Source organism: Anomaloglossus baeobatrachus, chromosome 1, assembly GCF_048569485.1.
Source record: "Anomaloglossus baeobatrachus isolate aAnoBae1 chromosome 1, aAnoBae1.hap1, whole genome shotgun sequence".
Lineage (NCBI taxonomy): Eukaryota > Metazoa > Chordata > Amphibia > Anura > Aromobatidae > Anomaloglossus > Anomaloglossus baeobatrachus.
The window spans coordinates 203,707,422-203,724,272 of record NC_134353.1 but is presented as its reverse complement, the minus strand read 5'-3'; the positions used below and the strand labels follow the sequence as shown (position 1 = coordinate 203,724,272).

General features: G+C 41.0%; 1 protein-coding gene across 5 annotated transcripts in view; it reads left to right on the top strand.

Moving 5' to 3' along the window:
- Positions 1-16,457, top strand: part of ARFIP1 (ARF interacting protein 1) — a 189,705-nt gene extending 173,248 nt beyond the window's left edge. For all 5 annotated transcript variants that reach the window (XM_075347794.1, XM_075347817.1, XM_075347811.1 and 2 more), the window contains one exon: positions 11,516-16,457. In XM_075347794.1, the coding sequence (XP_075203909.1) occupies positions 11,516-11,671 (156 nt within the window). In that variant the 3' untranslated portion in view covers positions 11,672-16,457. The remainder of the gene's footprint in view (positions 1-11,515) is intronic.
- The last annotated feature ends 394 nt before the right edge of the window (positions 16,458-16,851 follow it).

Sequence of the window (16,851 nt, the reverse complement as noted above, 5' to 3'; positions counted from 1 at the left end):
AAAAAAAAAATGGACATGTCAGTACTTTCTTGCGTTTTTCTGCGTTTTCCCCCCATGCAATGCATTGGAAAAATGCAGCAAAACGCAGAGATCAAAAACGCAGCAAAACGCAGCGAAAAACGCACCAAATCGCGGCAAAAACGCATGCGTTTTTTGATGCGTTTTTTCGACGCAGGTGCGTTTTTGTGTGTTTTTAGCGGCCAAAAACGCAGCGTCAAAAAGACGCAGTGTGCGAACCTAGCCTAAGCGGTCAGACACTGCCCTTACACAGTACACAGCAGGGGCACTTATAAGATTATCACAGCACAAGAGCATATTTTATTTTTTAAACACATCCAATTGTGCAACCTGTTGTTCTAAGGTCTATTGATTAAAATGTACTTTGTGGGACATCCCCTTTAAGAACGCGTTATCCAGTAATGTGAAGTGGTAATCAAAATGTTATCAGAAAAATGACTCATCCAACAAACACATCATCATATGTCAATGGAAAAATAAAAAATGATGGCTTTCAAAATACAGCAATGAACATAATGTGGAAAAACTAGCTGTTTCCTGAAGCTCAAAAGCATCCACAACCTTAAGAGATAAAACAACGTCATTGAGCATTGCTTGTGTGCAATTGTTTTATTATTTTGTTTTGGGGGGAAGGTGGAGGGTTTTTAACAAAAAAAAAAAACAATTCCAAACTCTGGCATGGAGCCATCCACCACCAGTTTTTCTTTGATGCCCACCACAATATGTATTGAAGAATAAAGCATTTATATTCTATACAAAATGAGTTGGACACACTGTCTGATGTAGCCGTCATTAGAGTTGTGTCCATTGGTCACTGTGCCCCCTATGTCTATGGCTCAGGACTACGGCCATGCTGTAATTTATGGCTGCATTTCACATGGTGTCTTCTGAGCTTCCTAGCAACCTTTTTACATGTCGTTATATTTACAGGCCAAGTACAAGTGATTGTGCGGCTTTAATTCGGCCCCACGCCTCGCTTGTAATGATTTGTAAAATCTCTTGTGTGAGGATTTATCTCGTTACTGTATTTACATAGCTGTGTGCTAGGAAGAAATGCCAAATAATTACTAATGTAGTGTAGTTGTTACTAATCAAAGGGGATTATCTTTTCTTCATGCACAGTTAAAGTTGGCTGTACATTGAGTAATATGATTACCTGTTCACTTAGAATTATTTTTAATATATGACTTATATAAATGTAATTATTTTGGTCATAGATACTGTATATCTAATATATAAAGCTGTGTGTGTGTATGTCCGCTAAAGGAATCCACACCGTCGCATTTACAATCACAAAATTTTGCACAGACACCCCATGTGACTCGGGGAACGTCATAGACTGTCTTGACAGGAAAATTTAACCCCGCACTTTACAGTTACACTCCAAAAATCCTGTCTCCATTAAAGTCAAATGGAGATAGGAGCTACAGCTTATTAATAGCAGCTGTGATTGGTTGCTATAGGAACAAAATAAATTGTTAGCATAAGAAGCCTATGTGGGAGGTAATAAGCTGTCGGTGGGGAGACGGATAGAGAGAGAAAAAGGCAGAGACATAAGCACAGACAGACTGACAGACCGAGAAAGAGAGAGACAGTCAGAGACAGAGAGACGGGGGAAAGAGACAGACGCATAGACACAGGGGAAAGAGACAGTCAGACGCACAGACAGACGGGAGACACACACACACACACACACACACACACACACACACACACACACAAGAGACACAGACAGACGTTTGTTTTTGTTGTGGTCTTTGTGGTCCTCTAAGTTTTTGGGGAAGAAAATACAGGTAAAATGCAAAGTACCGTATTTTTCATACTAAGACGCATCGGACCGTAAAACGCACCTAGGTTTTAGAGGTGGAAAATGGGGATAATGTCTCCCAATTCTGTACTAATGTTTCCCATGCTGTGCCCTTTTCAGGTTTATATGTACCCTATCCTGGTATTTGCCATGTGTGTCACTAATTCCCATCATGAGCCCATCCAGGTATATATGTCCCCCATCTTGGGTCTATCCTGATTATACCTCCCATTATGCCACACACACACAAAAAAACATGAGACTACTCGCTTTCCATCCAGTTAATCGGTGGTGGCGTCCTCTTCTGATGACAGCAACTGACTTTGACACCCCCAGTTACATATCTGACAGGTGTTGTCTGATCCAAAATGAATATTAACTGCTCCTCACTCCCGGGATTATAGGTGTGTGGAGCAGTGTATTTTTTTTTTTTTTTTAAATGGAGGATACACGTGATCTCCCCAGGCGCCAGCTTTCTGCAGTGACTGGGGCGATCACTTGTGTCCGCTATTAAAGAAAATGAATATTCACTGCTGCCCACATGTATAATCCCACCCAGCTCTCAGCACCAGCTTCAGTTTCTGATATCTATAAAATGTAAGTCAGGATTGCATATAGAAGGTGAAATGGACAAGTGCGGAAATGCACAGCCATCTCTGCTTCACCCTCATGCATTGTTATTGATGATTGAATGTGCTCGGCACTGGTCATTACTGGATTGAGTATGGGATTGCTCGGATACTCGCGGCGCTCGGCTGAGTATTGAGGGTGCTCTGATATTTTGTCTGTGAAACGATGACCACAACACACAGGCTTGCTTCACTGCATGATGTGTGCAGGCACCCCAGGGAGAGCCATTTGCAGTCTCTGGTTCTCTCAATGGATAAAGCTATTTTCTCGAAATTAGTGCGACTTACCAAAAAAAAAAAAAAAAACACCCTCCTGCTGGAAATGCTCTGTTTATGGCTGGCTGTATGTGGGGGGAGACTAGAACAGGCCAATCATTGACTTTCCATAATGCTAGTTACTGGCGTTGAGCTTGTCTGTGTCTGACCAGCTCGAATCAAGGAACGAGCATTTTAGTGCTCAACCATCACTAATTGTTACCTTTCTGTACAAATGCTGCCCAACTGCAGACAGGCCTGTATTACAGTGGCCTTTTGTAGCCTCATAGGTAAAATAGAGATTCCTTTCATGAATGGCAGCCCATATTCTGCAGCTGACTTTCTAGTGCGGCCACAGTATTGTTCCGTTCCTGTTTGATTTGTGGTTCTGACCCATGTGAGGATATCCCTGACACCTTGCGCTCATTAGATTGTTTCCTGCAGCCTTCATTCCTTTTAATATATTCGGTATATAGTAATGTAAAATATGTAGCCGTTTGGTAAATGATGCAATGTGAGGAGTTTTCTCCGGGTTTGTTTTTTCCAGTATGCAATGTTTTCATTATTTCCCCTCCTTGCCAGCTTATCAACCAAGAGACCTTTTAAGTAGCTGGTAGTGAGGAGGTGACATCATGCTGCTCGGGTCTCACAAAGGCCTGGGCACATATTGGCACAGAACAAAGCATTCTTCTGCTGCTTGATGGCTATTACTTTAGAGGGACTTTGCCGTTGAGGCCACAGTGAACTTTCTGAGCAGCTTAGTAGTTAAACATGGTTGCCTTGAGCAGTCTAATTAAATTCTGGGAAAGTGTTGTTTGTCTTCCCTGTTTGCTGAAAGCTGATTATATAAACTTATTACAAATTATATTTAGACCCCAGAGCAAGATCTGTAATGAGAGACAAAGAACTTCAATTTATTCTGCGTAGAAGAAGCTTTAATCCCACTGTACCCTATTGAGAAGGCCTCTTGTTCCTCAAGTAAAGATTTCTTTTCATCCACTTGTGAACGGAAGTGAACTTTAATTTTTTTGCCGTCTTTATTTCCTACTTTCTCATTGCTACTTAACACTAGCCGGGTTGTTAGCACATGATTTATAACATACATACTTGTACTGTTATGTTATGTACTAGGTAGTTTTCACTCCTGGTGATAGTTTCCTGCATTGAAGATACTTGAGAAACCCTGGAGGTGATTAGCAGAACTCTCATCAGGGCCCTGGTTCTTGCTGGTAGAGCGAAGTGTGTCAAGTGAGTGGGCTTTGTAAAGTATAGCAGGCTGAAGAGGGTACAGTCAAGGGGCTCTGCAAAATGTAGGAAGTGAATGGTGTCTAATGAAGTAGTTCTGTCTATAGCAAGAAAAAGGTATGGAGATATGGGGCTCTGCCAAATGCAGCATGTGATGGAGGGAAAGTTTAGGGTGTCCTCCGAGTATGGCACATAAATTTCCTAAATACATTTAATTAGCAAATCACAATCAATTTTGTTTAGAGAAGTAACCACTGTAGAAGTAAAATGATCACCGCCTTGTTACAATGCCACAAACCCATCCTAGTATGTTAGGATATATGCCTGTGAGCATGTGCAGTAGGTAGCTATACTGCTGTGACCTGGAGTTATTTCTATATTGTTATTTATAATTGGAGCACACAGAAGTTTGAGAAGCATCTTCTTACCTAAACCCCTCTCGTTTCTCCAAAAGTATTAGTGAATCACATCTTCCTATACAAAAGAGAGGGGTGAAGCTTCCTACTGCACATGCTCACAGCCTCCTAGCTTCCTACTGCACATGCTCACAGCCTCCTAGCTTCCTGATGCACATGCTCACAGCCTCCTAGCTTCCTGATGCACATGCTCCCAGCCTCCTAGCTTCCTGATGCACATGCTCCCAGCCTCCTAGCTTCCTGATGCACATGCTCCCAGCCTCCTAGCTTCCTGCTGCACATGCTTACATCCTCCTAGCTTCCTGATGCACATGCTCACAGCCTCCTAGCTTCCTACTGCACATGCTCACAGCCTCCTAGCTTCCTGATGCACATGCTCACAGCCTCCTAGCTTCCTGCTGCACATGCTTACATCCTCCTAGCTTCCTGATGCACATGCTGACAGCCTCCTAGCTTCCTACTGTACATGCTTACAGCCTCCTAGCTTCCTGCTGCACATGCTTACATCCGCCTAGCTTCCTGCTGTACATGCTCACAGCCTCCTAGCTTCCTGATGCACATGCTCACAGCCTCCTAGCTTCCTGCTGCACATGCTTACATCCTCCTAGCTTCCTGATGCACATGCTCACAGCCTCCTAGCTTCCTACTGTACATGCTTACAGCCTCCTAGCTTCCTGATGCACATGCTTACATCCGCCTAGCTTCCTGCTGTACATGCTCACAGCCTCCTAGCTTTCCTACTGCACAGGCTCACAGCCTCCTCTCCAAACATTCTTGGAAAGATTTTTCAGTGCAGCAAGGTGGCAGCCTTTTTAATACTATACTAATAAAACGTTTCTGATTTGCTTAGTAATTGTATTTAGGCATTTCTTTATACTGACATTTCCTGTTAGTTATTTCATTTGTTAGTTTTTTTTTCTATTTCTGGAGAACCCCTTTAATGAACAGCTTCTTCTTTTTTTTTTTTTTTTTTTGTTTTTTGCCTCCATTTCTTAAGTGACGCGGTTGTATGAGGATTTTTTTGTGTGACAAATTGCATTTTTTTACCAGTGCGTTGGAATATATAAAAGTTCCTATGTGATTCACATATCTAAAGTGAGTACACCAATCACCCCTTATGTAACTATTTTGATATTTTTTCATGGCACAACACTGAAGATATGACACTTCTGATACAGTGTAAAGTATTCAGTGTACAAAATGAGACCCTTGCTTAGCAAATTGGCCAATTCGTGTAAGTCTCAAAGCCAACGACAATGTCTAAACCAATGTCCACAAAAGTGAGCACACCCCTAAGTGAACATTTTCAAACTGTGCCCAAATAGCCATTTCTCCTCCCCGATATGATGTGACTAATTAGGTTAAAAAGTCTCACGTGTGAATGAGAAGTAGGTGTGATAAATTTGGTTTTGACGTACTGAGGGTGACACAGTGGCTCAGTGGTTAGCACTGCAGTCTTTCAGCGCTGGGGTCCTGGGTTCAAATCCCACCAAGGACACTATCTGCAAGGAGTTTGTATGTTCTCCCCGTGTTTGCGTGGGTTTCCTCCGGGTTCTCTGCTTTCCTCCCACATTCCAAAGACATACAGATAGGTACTCTAGATTGTGAGCCCCAATGGGGACAGTGTTGCCAATGTATGTAAAACGCTGTGGAATTAATAGCGCTATATAAATGAATAAAATTATTATTATTATACTGGTCACTGGAAGGTCAACATGGCACCTCATGGCAAGGAATTCTCTGAGGATCATTGCTCTACACAAAGATGGTCTAGGTATAAGAAGATTGCATACACCCTGAAACTCAGCTGCAGCACAGTGTCCAACACCATATAGCGGTTTAACAAGACAGGTTCCACTCAGAACAGGTCTCACCATGGTCGACCAAAGGAGTTGAATGCATGTGCTCAGCGTCATATCCAGAGAATGTAGATTATAACCTGTCTTGGCATTGCATTGCAGTCCACCCATTCCCTTAATAACCTTGGTTGCTCCTCTCTGCACTCGCTCTAGTTCACCTATGTTTTTCTTTTACACCGTATTCTCAGTGTGGTCGCTCTAGTGACTTGGATAGGGGTAAAATGTTATTCTCATGAGAATCTGCTTCTTTTAAAGCATTCCATTGTCTTATTAGCCTTGGGAGCAGCTGCCCGACACGGATCAGAAAAGTTGAGTTTGCCGTCTAACCATACACCCGTCATTTTCAGTCACCGTTTTACAATTCAGTACATAAATATACGTTTTATTTCCTCTGCCCAAGTGCATGACCTTACATTTATGCACATTAAACTTCAATTGCCATTTCTCAGCCCAAGCTTTCAGCCTTCACAAATCCTGTGCAATATTAAATTATCCTCCTCTGAACTGATTACGTTGCAGAGTTTAGTATCTGCAAATGTTCAAATTGTACTGTATGCCCCCTACAAGGTCATTAATGTAAAAAAAAAAAAAGAGGGACCAATACTAATTCTTGTAGTACCCCACTTTTAACTGTGATCCAGTCCCAGTGTGTCCCATTATTAACCACCCTTTGTTTCCTATCGCTGAGCCAGTTCTTAACCCAGTTACACATTTCCCCTATACCCATTAATCTCATTTTATGTATCAACCTTTTGTGTGGCACTGAATCAAACGCCTTTCAAAAATCCGAATCGACATCATGCACTGCATTTCCCTGATCCAGTCTGGAACTTTCCTCCTCATACAAGCTGATCAGATTAGTTTGACAGGACCGATCCCTCGTAAACCCATGTTGATACTGGGTCATGAGTTATTCTTTAGTACTCCCAGGATGGTATCTCTTAGGTAACCCTCAAGGATTTTACCCACAGTATAGGTTATACTTACCGGCCTATAATTTCCAGGCTCTGATTTTGTCCCCTTTTTGGATATTGGCACCACATTTGCTATGTGCCAGTCCTGTACTTCTGACCCTTTTATTTTTGAATCTGTGAATATTCAAAATAACGGTCTATCACCATACTTAATTCCTGCTGTTCTCGGGGGTGTATGCCATCCGGGCCTGGGGATTTGTCTACCTTAGTGATTTTGAGGTGGCCCCTTTCTTCCTGCTGGGTTACTGATAATGTGTCACACAGGTAGATGAGGAGAACGGGTTTATGCCGCTCTAAAAACCACTGATGTGTGTAAATTAAAAGATTTCCTTTTTATTTTACAGTGCCTACGCGTTTCAGAGACATCCGTCTCCTTCCTCAGGAAAAGAAATCGTATCCTGAGGAAGGAGACGGATGTCTCTGAAACGTGTAGGAACTATCAAATAAAAAGGAAATCTTTTAATTTACACACATCAGTGGTTTTTAGCGCGGCATAAACCCGGTCTTCTCTTCTACCTTTGTGATACAAAATTCCTCTCCCGGGGTTGCAGCTAAACCACCAGGCACTCACAGGCTATCATAAGGGGTTGTGACTGGCACAACCTCACCACGTGAGTGCTTCTTTATCTTGTCTGTCTACCCTCATACCGGGTAAGACCCTATTGCGCTTTTTTCCCCCCTACAGTTTTACAGGGTTACTGATCATGTCATCTGTCATGGGATTTTCTTTTATAAATACTGTGGAGAAAGACATTTAGCAGATTGGCCTTTCCTTCATCCTCTTCCACCATTTCACCTAGACTATTTTTGAAGGGGCCAACAATATTATCTTTTAGTTTTTTATTGTTTGTGTAGTTAATAATTTTGGATTATTTTTGCTTTCTCTGGCAATGAGTCTCTGTCTCAATCTTTGCTGCCTTTATTTGTCTTTTACAGAATCTGTTTCATTTCCTATAACTATTTAATGCCTCCTCACAACCCTCTTGCTTTAAATTTTTAAATGCTTGCTTTTTGTCATTTATTGCGCTTCTTACAGCTCTATTTAGCCGTAGTGGTTTCATCCTATTTCTAACTTGTTTATTGCCATAGAGTATATATTGTGCACAGGTCCTATTCAGGATGATTATAAAAGTGCTTTGCTCTCCAAACACGATCTATACAAGACAATTTCGCATTCTAAAATACAAATGGGCTCCTTCCCTACTGATCACTGCCATGCACCCAAACAGTAGATTTCTACCACATATGGGGTATCTGCATACTCGAGAAATTTCACACAAGTTGTACCATGCATTTTCTCCTGCTACCCTTGTGAAAAGGCAAAATTGGGAGTTAAAGCAACATTTTTGTGGGGTAAAAGTAAAATGTTCATTTTTTGTTTCCACATTGCTGTAATTCCTGAGTCACCTGAAGGGTAATAAACTTAAATGTGGTTTAGCACTTTGAGGAGTGCAGTTTTTAAAATGGTGTCAATTTTGGTATTTTCTGTTGCATAGGCCACACAGGGGTTAATTAACTCACTTAAGGACTCTTTTCTTTAAGGCCAAATTTATTCAGAAATATAAAAAACTTTCAAGCACCTCCTGTATGTGGGTTTTTTGATGTTTTGGGGTTTTTTTTTCTGGAGACTGGCACAAATTTTGGTTTTCACAAATATTGCTGATTTTGTGTTTTCAGATCTTTTAGTCTAATGGTTCCCAAACTCCAGTCCTCATGGCCCCTAACCGGTCATGTTGTCAGAAGAGGTAAACAGGTGGAATCATTATCAAGGTATCTCCTGTACAATACTAAGGAAATCCTGTAAACATCTATTGGGAACTGTGAGGACTGGAGTTTAGGAAATACTATTTTATTTGGATGTTTCTATGGTTATTGAAGTACATAAGTCTGTCAAAAATGTTTTTTATTTATTTTTTTTTTATCAGGTTTATACTCAATATTTATTATGTTGGCCATTAGGCTGCATGCCCACGATCAGTATTTGCAGCGTTTTGGACGCAGCATGCTTCAGCTGCGTCCAAAACGCTGCATTATACAGTACAAGCATAGTGGATGGATTTTTAGAAAGCCCGTGCCCACTATGCTGCTTTTTTCCGCAGCAAACACTGACCTGCGGAGCGTCTTTCCAGACCGCAGCATGTCAATTGTTTGCCACGGAATCGCATTCGTCCTTCGTAGGGAGAACACAAGCGAGAGATCGCAGCGCACTGAACCCTGATCTGATCGTGTGCACAGTCAGCTGCAGTCTCCTGCGGAGGAGACATGCGGCCTCGCCGGTCAGGACTCGAGTCCTGATTGTGGGCACAAACCCTTCTCAATACTGTTGCAATTCACCTTGACACAATGCATATAAGCTTCTGGGTCAAATCCCAATTGTTGACAACCTAGTCTTGCCCAATCAGTGCTTGGATTTTATTACAATTGTTTATCAGCAAGATGACATATTACGCTTTATGTACATTGCTTTGCAGACAACTAATTGACATCTGAAAATATTAATGACTAGAAATGAGCGAATCGACTTGATGTGAATCAAATCTTGAATTTTTAGGAATTTGGAAAATTTGTGCAACTAGGTTTGCTTTGCATAAATCGCCTAAAATGACCACTGCTATTTTACATATTGCAAAAGATTGCATCAACTAAAAAAATTACATGACCTCAGAAGTGACATGGTGACTTCCTCATAATGTCTTGTAGCTGTTAAAGCACTTGAATTAGCACAACCATTAAGGCGGGACTATCATAGCCTCTATAAAAGCACAAGCAGGAAATGCAGCAGCATTTTGTGGTAAATTTGGATAGTCACAAGTTTAGCCATGGAAATAGAGAGAGCACGCCATAAAATACAGTCTGTGAGGAAGAGGCTGTTGGCTACCACAGTTTACCCCTAGCCATGTGTGGAGGTCACATTGACATTGCTAAGTTTGCAATAAAGAACTTGAAAAGAGTTGGATACAGTCCTAGGAGTGTTATGTGTTTTCAGGGTATGTGGAAGCTTAGCAGTACTGTTAGTGCAGTTATTCAATTTATTACCACAATTTAATATTTGCGGAAAATACAGCACAAAAGAATGTAACGTCTCTTGTTCATTCGTTATATACTTCTGTATAGCATACTATTGCATATGTCACACACAAGCCACCATTGTAGGAAAAAAAAAGGGAAATGAAACTGATAAGGTGACCCCCTAAATGGATCACAACTGTTGCCAGCGATGACCGAATGCGGAGGGGGTCCCGGTCACCCCCTCGGCTTCTCTGGACCTTAATGAGATACAGACTGAGAGACAGGTATCTGCACATAAGGCAAGAGAGTGTGCACTCTGAACTGCAAGTTTATTTTCACATACAGGGTTTATCAAGCTAATTTGGGTGTAGCTATGTCGTATGCATAATCATTAGTTTTGATTCTCGTCATAAGTGTGGATTTCACTTCTCAGCAAAAAGCATAACTTTATTTCTCAGCAAAAACATAACTCTCATTGTCCTTGGCTAGGCGCAAGTCTTATATCTGTCCTTGGGAAGACATAACTTTCTCAGCGTCTACAGTCTGTGCTGTTTTGCAAGCAGCGTGAATTTCTGTGAATTTCTATCCAATTAGAGTTAACTTTCCTCACAAAACACATGTCAGACACCGCATTGCATAGTAGCGTAAACAGACAGAAATCAGATGAGCAGTTTTTGATAACATTTTAGGTTCAGTTTTGATGGAGTTTCTTTAGTGAAAGCCAGATATGGATTTAAACCGAACAGGAAATCTAAAGAAGGACCCCAACCCGTCCTGCTAGATCCACTTCTATTTTTCAATAAGAGCCTGCATTTTAAACTGTGTATGTGTAATTCAGCCATAGTCATTTATAAGAATTAGTATGCTTTAAGAAAGACCTTTAATCCTTTTCTTTTTACAAAGTCAAGCACAACTTAGATCATATCCAATAATCTGCCCTCTACAGTAAAAAAAAAATCGCCTGGAAGTGTAAGCGCTTTTGGCAAATTGGAAATTCTCAATGTAGACGTTACATTATTACGGTATATCTATTTCTGGGAAGTATGGGTGATCTTACATATGGTTTGGCATTTCTAGACTGGAGACTAGCAGATCCTTGTTGCGGCACAATATTTGGGAAGGGGGGTGCTGCAGTAAAGCACATATTTCTTAATAAGCTAAAAAATCTAAGCAGTTTTTCGTATGTTATCAGGAGAGAGCCTATGAATATCTTGAATAAGTTGTCATTTCTGAATGATAGTGTTATCTTTATTAATTTTTTAAGTGACCGCTTCCATCTCACACATTGTCATGTTACTTTTAGGTTAAAGTTCTTCACAACCAGCTTGTCTTATTCCACAATGCAATTGCTGCCTACTTTGCCGGAAACCAGAAGCAGCTTGAACAAACTTTGAAGCAATTCCATGTTAAATTGAAAACCCCGGGAGTGGACGCCCCATCCTGGCTCGAGGAGCAGTAAATTATCCAGAAAGGCAATCTCTGATCAGGACCAATGCATTAATTTGATGAAAAAGTGGGATGGGATTAAACAATTGTTAATGATTTCTATAAACAGACCAATGTCAATTTTTAATTCTCTGTCAGATTGTTAATGGTGATACAAGACGTTATGTAAATGTCTCTTCTGTAACTTGTGTTTCTTCCTCTACGGGGACGGAAGGCTCTTGTACTAGGATAAAATAGAAATGTATTTTTGCACTGTTGGATTGGGACTACATACCATATATTTCATTTTTTTTTTTTTTCCTCCTCCATGTGCATCTGCATTCCAGTGGAAAACGCAACGTATCAACATTTACATGGGACTGCGGCATACGTTTTTCTAATTGCACCCTAATGGGATTTTTTGCAATTTAAAGTGATAGATTTTTTTTTTTTTTGTAAGAAAACATCACTATTTCTAATAATGAATAATGTATGAAGAAAAAAAAAAAAGACACAAGTCGCATGATCTTAACAAAGTGAGACTTGTATTGACCACAACGAGCCATGGTAAGTTGTGTATACAGCCCAAGCCTTGAGGAGCGAGGCAGCACAGGTTGTGCTCGACTGAGGGGTGAATGTAGCACTTCTAAGGTGTGGTTTTCATTGTTTCTATTGATCGCCACTGATTTTATACTTCCTTCTATTAATCACCTTCAGAAGAGTCACTTTAATATAAAAATTGTTTTCAAGAGAATTACTGATGTATTACAAAGTGAGCCTTTTAACCTATGTAAAGTCTGTATAGAGCGTAACCGTTCAGGCTGCTTAGATTATTCTATTAACAGTATGTAAATAGTGAAATAAATGGAAATCACTTTGCCCGACAGAGTAGCTTCATCTCCATATCTGTATGGAATATAGTGTAATTAGGAGGATAGTCGGCTGCGTATTGACGCCATCTGCTTGAGATGTCGCCCTGTCACCGGCTGTGCAGTGGAGTATATGGATCTCTTCTCTTTTCGATGAGGAAAGGATTGTTTACATTACTTCCATATTCTAAATCTCTTCCAATGACCAATACATCCAAAAGTATCAAGTTATGTGGTCATATTAAAGGGAATCTTTTACCAGGTTTTTGACCCCGATTCTAGCGATGTCACTTACTGGGCTGCTTGCTGTCATTTTGATAAAAATCAGTTTTCTGCTGCAGATTGACCAGTTCTCTGAATGCTGATCTCTGTATAACCACGCCCACAGCACTAATTGACAGCTTTGTGTACACTGTGCATAGGCAGAAAGCTGCCAATCAATGGGTTATTCAGAGTTCATGAATATGAAGGACTACATGCCAGTATATATACTAGTCAACTAGTGATATTTTGCTGATAAAAATCAGACCCCGCTGGAATTTGAGTTTCTGCCCCTACATCATCCTGCTCTCAGGTTAGTTGGCTAAACATGAGTTTCCCTTTAAACTGTTAAGTAATTATGTCCTACAGATAAAAATACATTAATTGCATCCTATTAAAAATCTAAATATGACCCAATGCTCCTTACCTGGCCTGCCACTGGAGACCGGGAGCTCTAGACGTTACAAAATGCTATCACCGCACTGCACTGCCCACTCCATCGGCTAGATTGTGCTCACTTATTACATGCGTCAGTGCGTTTACGAGAAATGGTCTAGACCAGCACTTCTCCTATTGCCATGGCACATAAGAGCGATCTTGAAGTTAGGACATTGCTGTCTTCTATAATGCCAGGGCTGATTTGATGGAGTTGTAGATTTTCTATCTTTTCATCTATACTAGGTGCTTTTTTTTTTTTTCTCCCCTAATTCCTTCAATCTTGTAGCCAGAGACCAGAGATTTTTTGCTAGTAATCTTTCTGTCAAGATATTACTTGATCCTTTAAAGGGGTTGTCCACTAAAAGACAAAAGCCTTTGTTTTCTACTAGAGATAACATGCAATAACAAGAGAGCCCATAAGCAAAAATAATATAGTTTCTAGGGGAAAAAAAGGACCTTTTTCATCATGACAATACTCTTAAAGGGAATTTTTTTCACCAGGTTTTTTGCTCTCCCCCCCCCCCCCCCCAATCTGAGAGCAGTAAAATGTAAAGGCAGAACCCTTGATTCCAGCGATGTGTCACTTAAGGCCACTTCACACATAACGAGATCGTAAACGAGATCGTTACTACGTCACAGTTTCTGTGACGCAAGAACGACTTCAATTGCGATCTCGTCACGTTTGACACGTACCAACGATTCACCCCCTGCTGCGAAATCGCTGATCGATGCCGAACAGCTTGGGCCATTTCTGGCTCGTTGGAGTCCTGCTGGGCTGCATGAATCTGTATGTTTGACACCCTATTAACGATTTCGTTGACGACCTAGATGAGATGCACGAAGGCGTGTTGTTGCGTCCCCGTTTCCGCGCCCCTCTCTGCACCGATTGGTTAGCTCCAGGTGCAGGTGCGGCTTCGATCCGAAAAACACACCAACAAAGCGACCGGGTACAATGGACGAAGGAATCAGGGTGGAGACGCAGGTTCTATCTCAAAGCAAAGCGCAAAAGAAGTGACAAAGGGTGACGCGATCCAAAATTTAACCGCTAGATACGCCCCCAATCAGAACGCAGTATTGGCCGCCAATGAAAGCGGAGGGGGGGTATGGAAAAGGCGACGCAAATGCACGCCTACGTGACTCACTGCATTTTACTACGCCCCTAATGGGATTAGAATCGTTAACATAGTTGCTGTGTGACAGGGTCCCAGCGATTTGAAAGATCGTTATACGGGACGCATGCTCGTTCATAAACTCGTTATGTGTGACACCCAACATGCGATTTTAACAACGACTCATAAACGATCCAGAAAGTGTGACGTAGTAGCGATCTCGTTCACGATCTCGTTATGTGTGACTGGACCTTTACTGAGCTGTTTGCTGTCATTTTGATAAAATCAAGGTTTTCTCTGCTGCAGATCTAGTAGTTATACAAAGCTCATGAATATGCTGGGCTACCTGGCAGCAGGCCAAGTATTCCTCTAATGATAATCTACTGCTGATTAAATAGTGATTTTATTAAAACTACAGCCCAGTAAGTGACACATCGCTGGAATCAGGATCTCTGTCTCTACATTATGCTGCTCTCAGATTAGGTGGCAAAAACCTGGACATATTCCCTTTAACATCTTACCTAGTTTATCACATGTAGAATTGAAGGTTACTGAGCACTCCAAATTTACATAGTTACCTTTTAATTCTCGCCTGATCATGGTCAGGGCTGTAAAATCATTAGTACATAGTTGTCACAACTTGCCATACTTTTCTCTTAACGTTAATGGGGCAGTAGTGATTATTTAATGGGGACAGTTTAACCAGTCTTACAGTAAAGTTAAAAACCCACTTTCCAAGGGATCCACATACATACGCAATTCCTACTTCTGTAGATTTCCAAGGGATCAATATGCAGGTCCCAGGCCCTGTGTCTGCTGTACCCTACATCATTACTAGTCTTGGTGAACTGGGGCTTCCTCCTTAGTACTGTCACGTTTACGATAAAATTGCCTGTCTGAGCCTTGACCTAAAGATTGGAGCCACAGGTATTTTTAAATGATGACCTGTGGTGTTTCCTGAGGGTGGAGAATCGCTTAATATTCCAGGCAAAGCTGAATTTTCTTTTTGCCCTGTGTCTATCAATATTTTATAAAATGAAAGTAAACCTACACATAGTTACATAAGGTATCAGCGCATGAAATGTCATAGAATGTACGTTACAATATAGGAGACTTTGCTACAGAAAGTGATGTTAAATAAGAGGACAGTTTACTTTGTAAAACACTAATGAATCCATCCTATCAATAGAGCTTATATTGGGATGAGTCTTTAAAGGGATTATTCCTTGTCAGTAAATGAATGTCCCCGACTGCATGTTATTATATAAAACAAACCATGCTGTACCTTAGTTCCCCAGATCCTCTGGTGAGTCTACGTCAGTGCTGCCGGTTTCCGGCATTCAAAGTCTCTGCCATACAGTTGCTGTGACGTCAGCGCCGCAGCCAATGCCCGAAACTGGGAGCGCTGGTGGAGCCTCGTGGACCCAGCGAAGTACTGCGCCATGTTTGTTTCTTTATAACATGCAGCCTAGGACAATCATTTTACTGAAAGGGAACAACCACTTTAGGGCTCCAAAGAGCACTTCATTAGCACTACATACAGCAGCAACAAGAACCAGAATCTGTGCCTGACTTACAAAGATGAAGACTTGTCAGGGTTATGGGGATGTTTTCTATAAAACCATGATGGCCTTATGTCACATATATGTGCCTTTCGCAACATATGACCAGGTTGTTTCTCAACTGGATTCTTAAGATGTCTTTTTCCGCTTACTTTCCTCTTTAATTATGGAACAATCTATAAGTGCACTATTAATGCTTTTTCCAGGCCCAGATTGCTAGCTGCAAATCTTGGAGAAGACGGTCATTCACTCCTTCACGCTTGTTTGTTTTTTTTGTTTTTTTTTTTACTAGTCTTCCCTTGTACCAGCTCCATTCCTTTGTGTTATATTCTGAGTATATCTTACACAAATTTACTTTATTTACAGTATTTACTCTATTAAATATATTGTGTGATTTGTGTATCATATGTTGAATAGTCCTACAATTAATTAGTTCCAATGGTTATTAGTGCCTATTTACATCATGTATGTGTATTTTTTCATTGTCTGATACATTTTCTATTCCTGAATACTCTTCTTGAAATAATAACTATCAACCCTGAATTTGCCTCTGTGTGAACTTTATGACCGTAGCAATTGTGCCGCTATTTTCACATAGTAAACATGTTGGGTAAATGTGTCCGTTTCGCTTTTCTCACTCATTTCAAATGCAGACCTTTATTAAATGGCTGAATGTAGTTCCCTACATAGCTGGGTGACAGGAGATTGGAGAGGAAAGCCTACCAATCATACAGTGATGGCATAATTTATAGATTTGCCAGCATTTTAGAAGATAGAACATTCATTTAAGGCACAAATAGGAGTCTGGAAACCGTCAGACCTGATGTTTTTGCCATAGAAAATGATTGGAGCCCCCACATTCCATTGAAGATGGGCTCTGCAAAGCTCCGTCCTCTGGGATCGCAGGGGCTCCAGTGGTCTGATCCCCGAAATTGGCAAATTGACCTCTGCGGATGGGTAATAACTTGCTGTCTT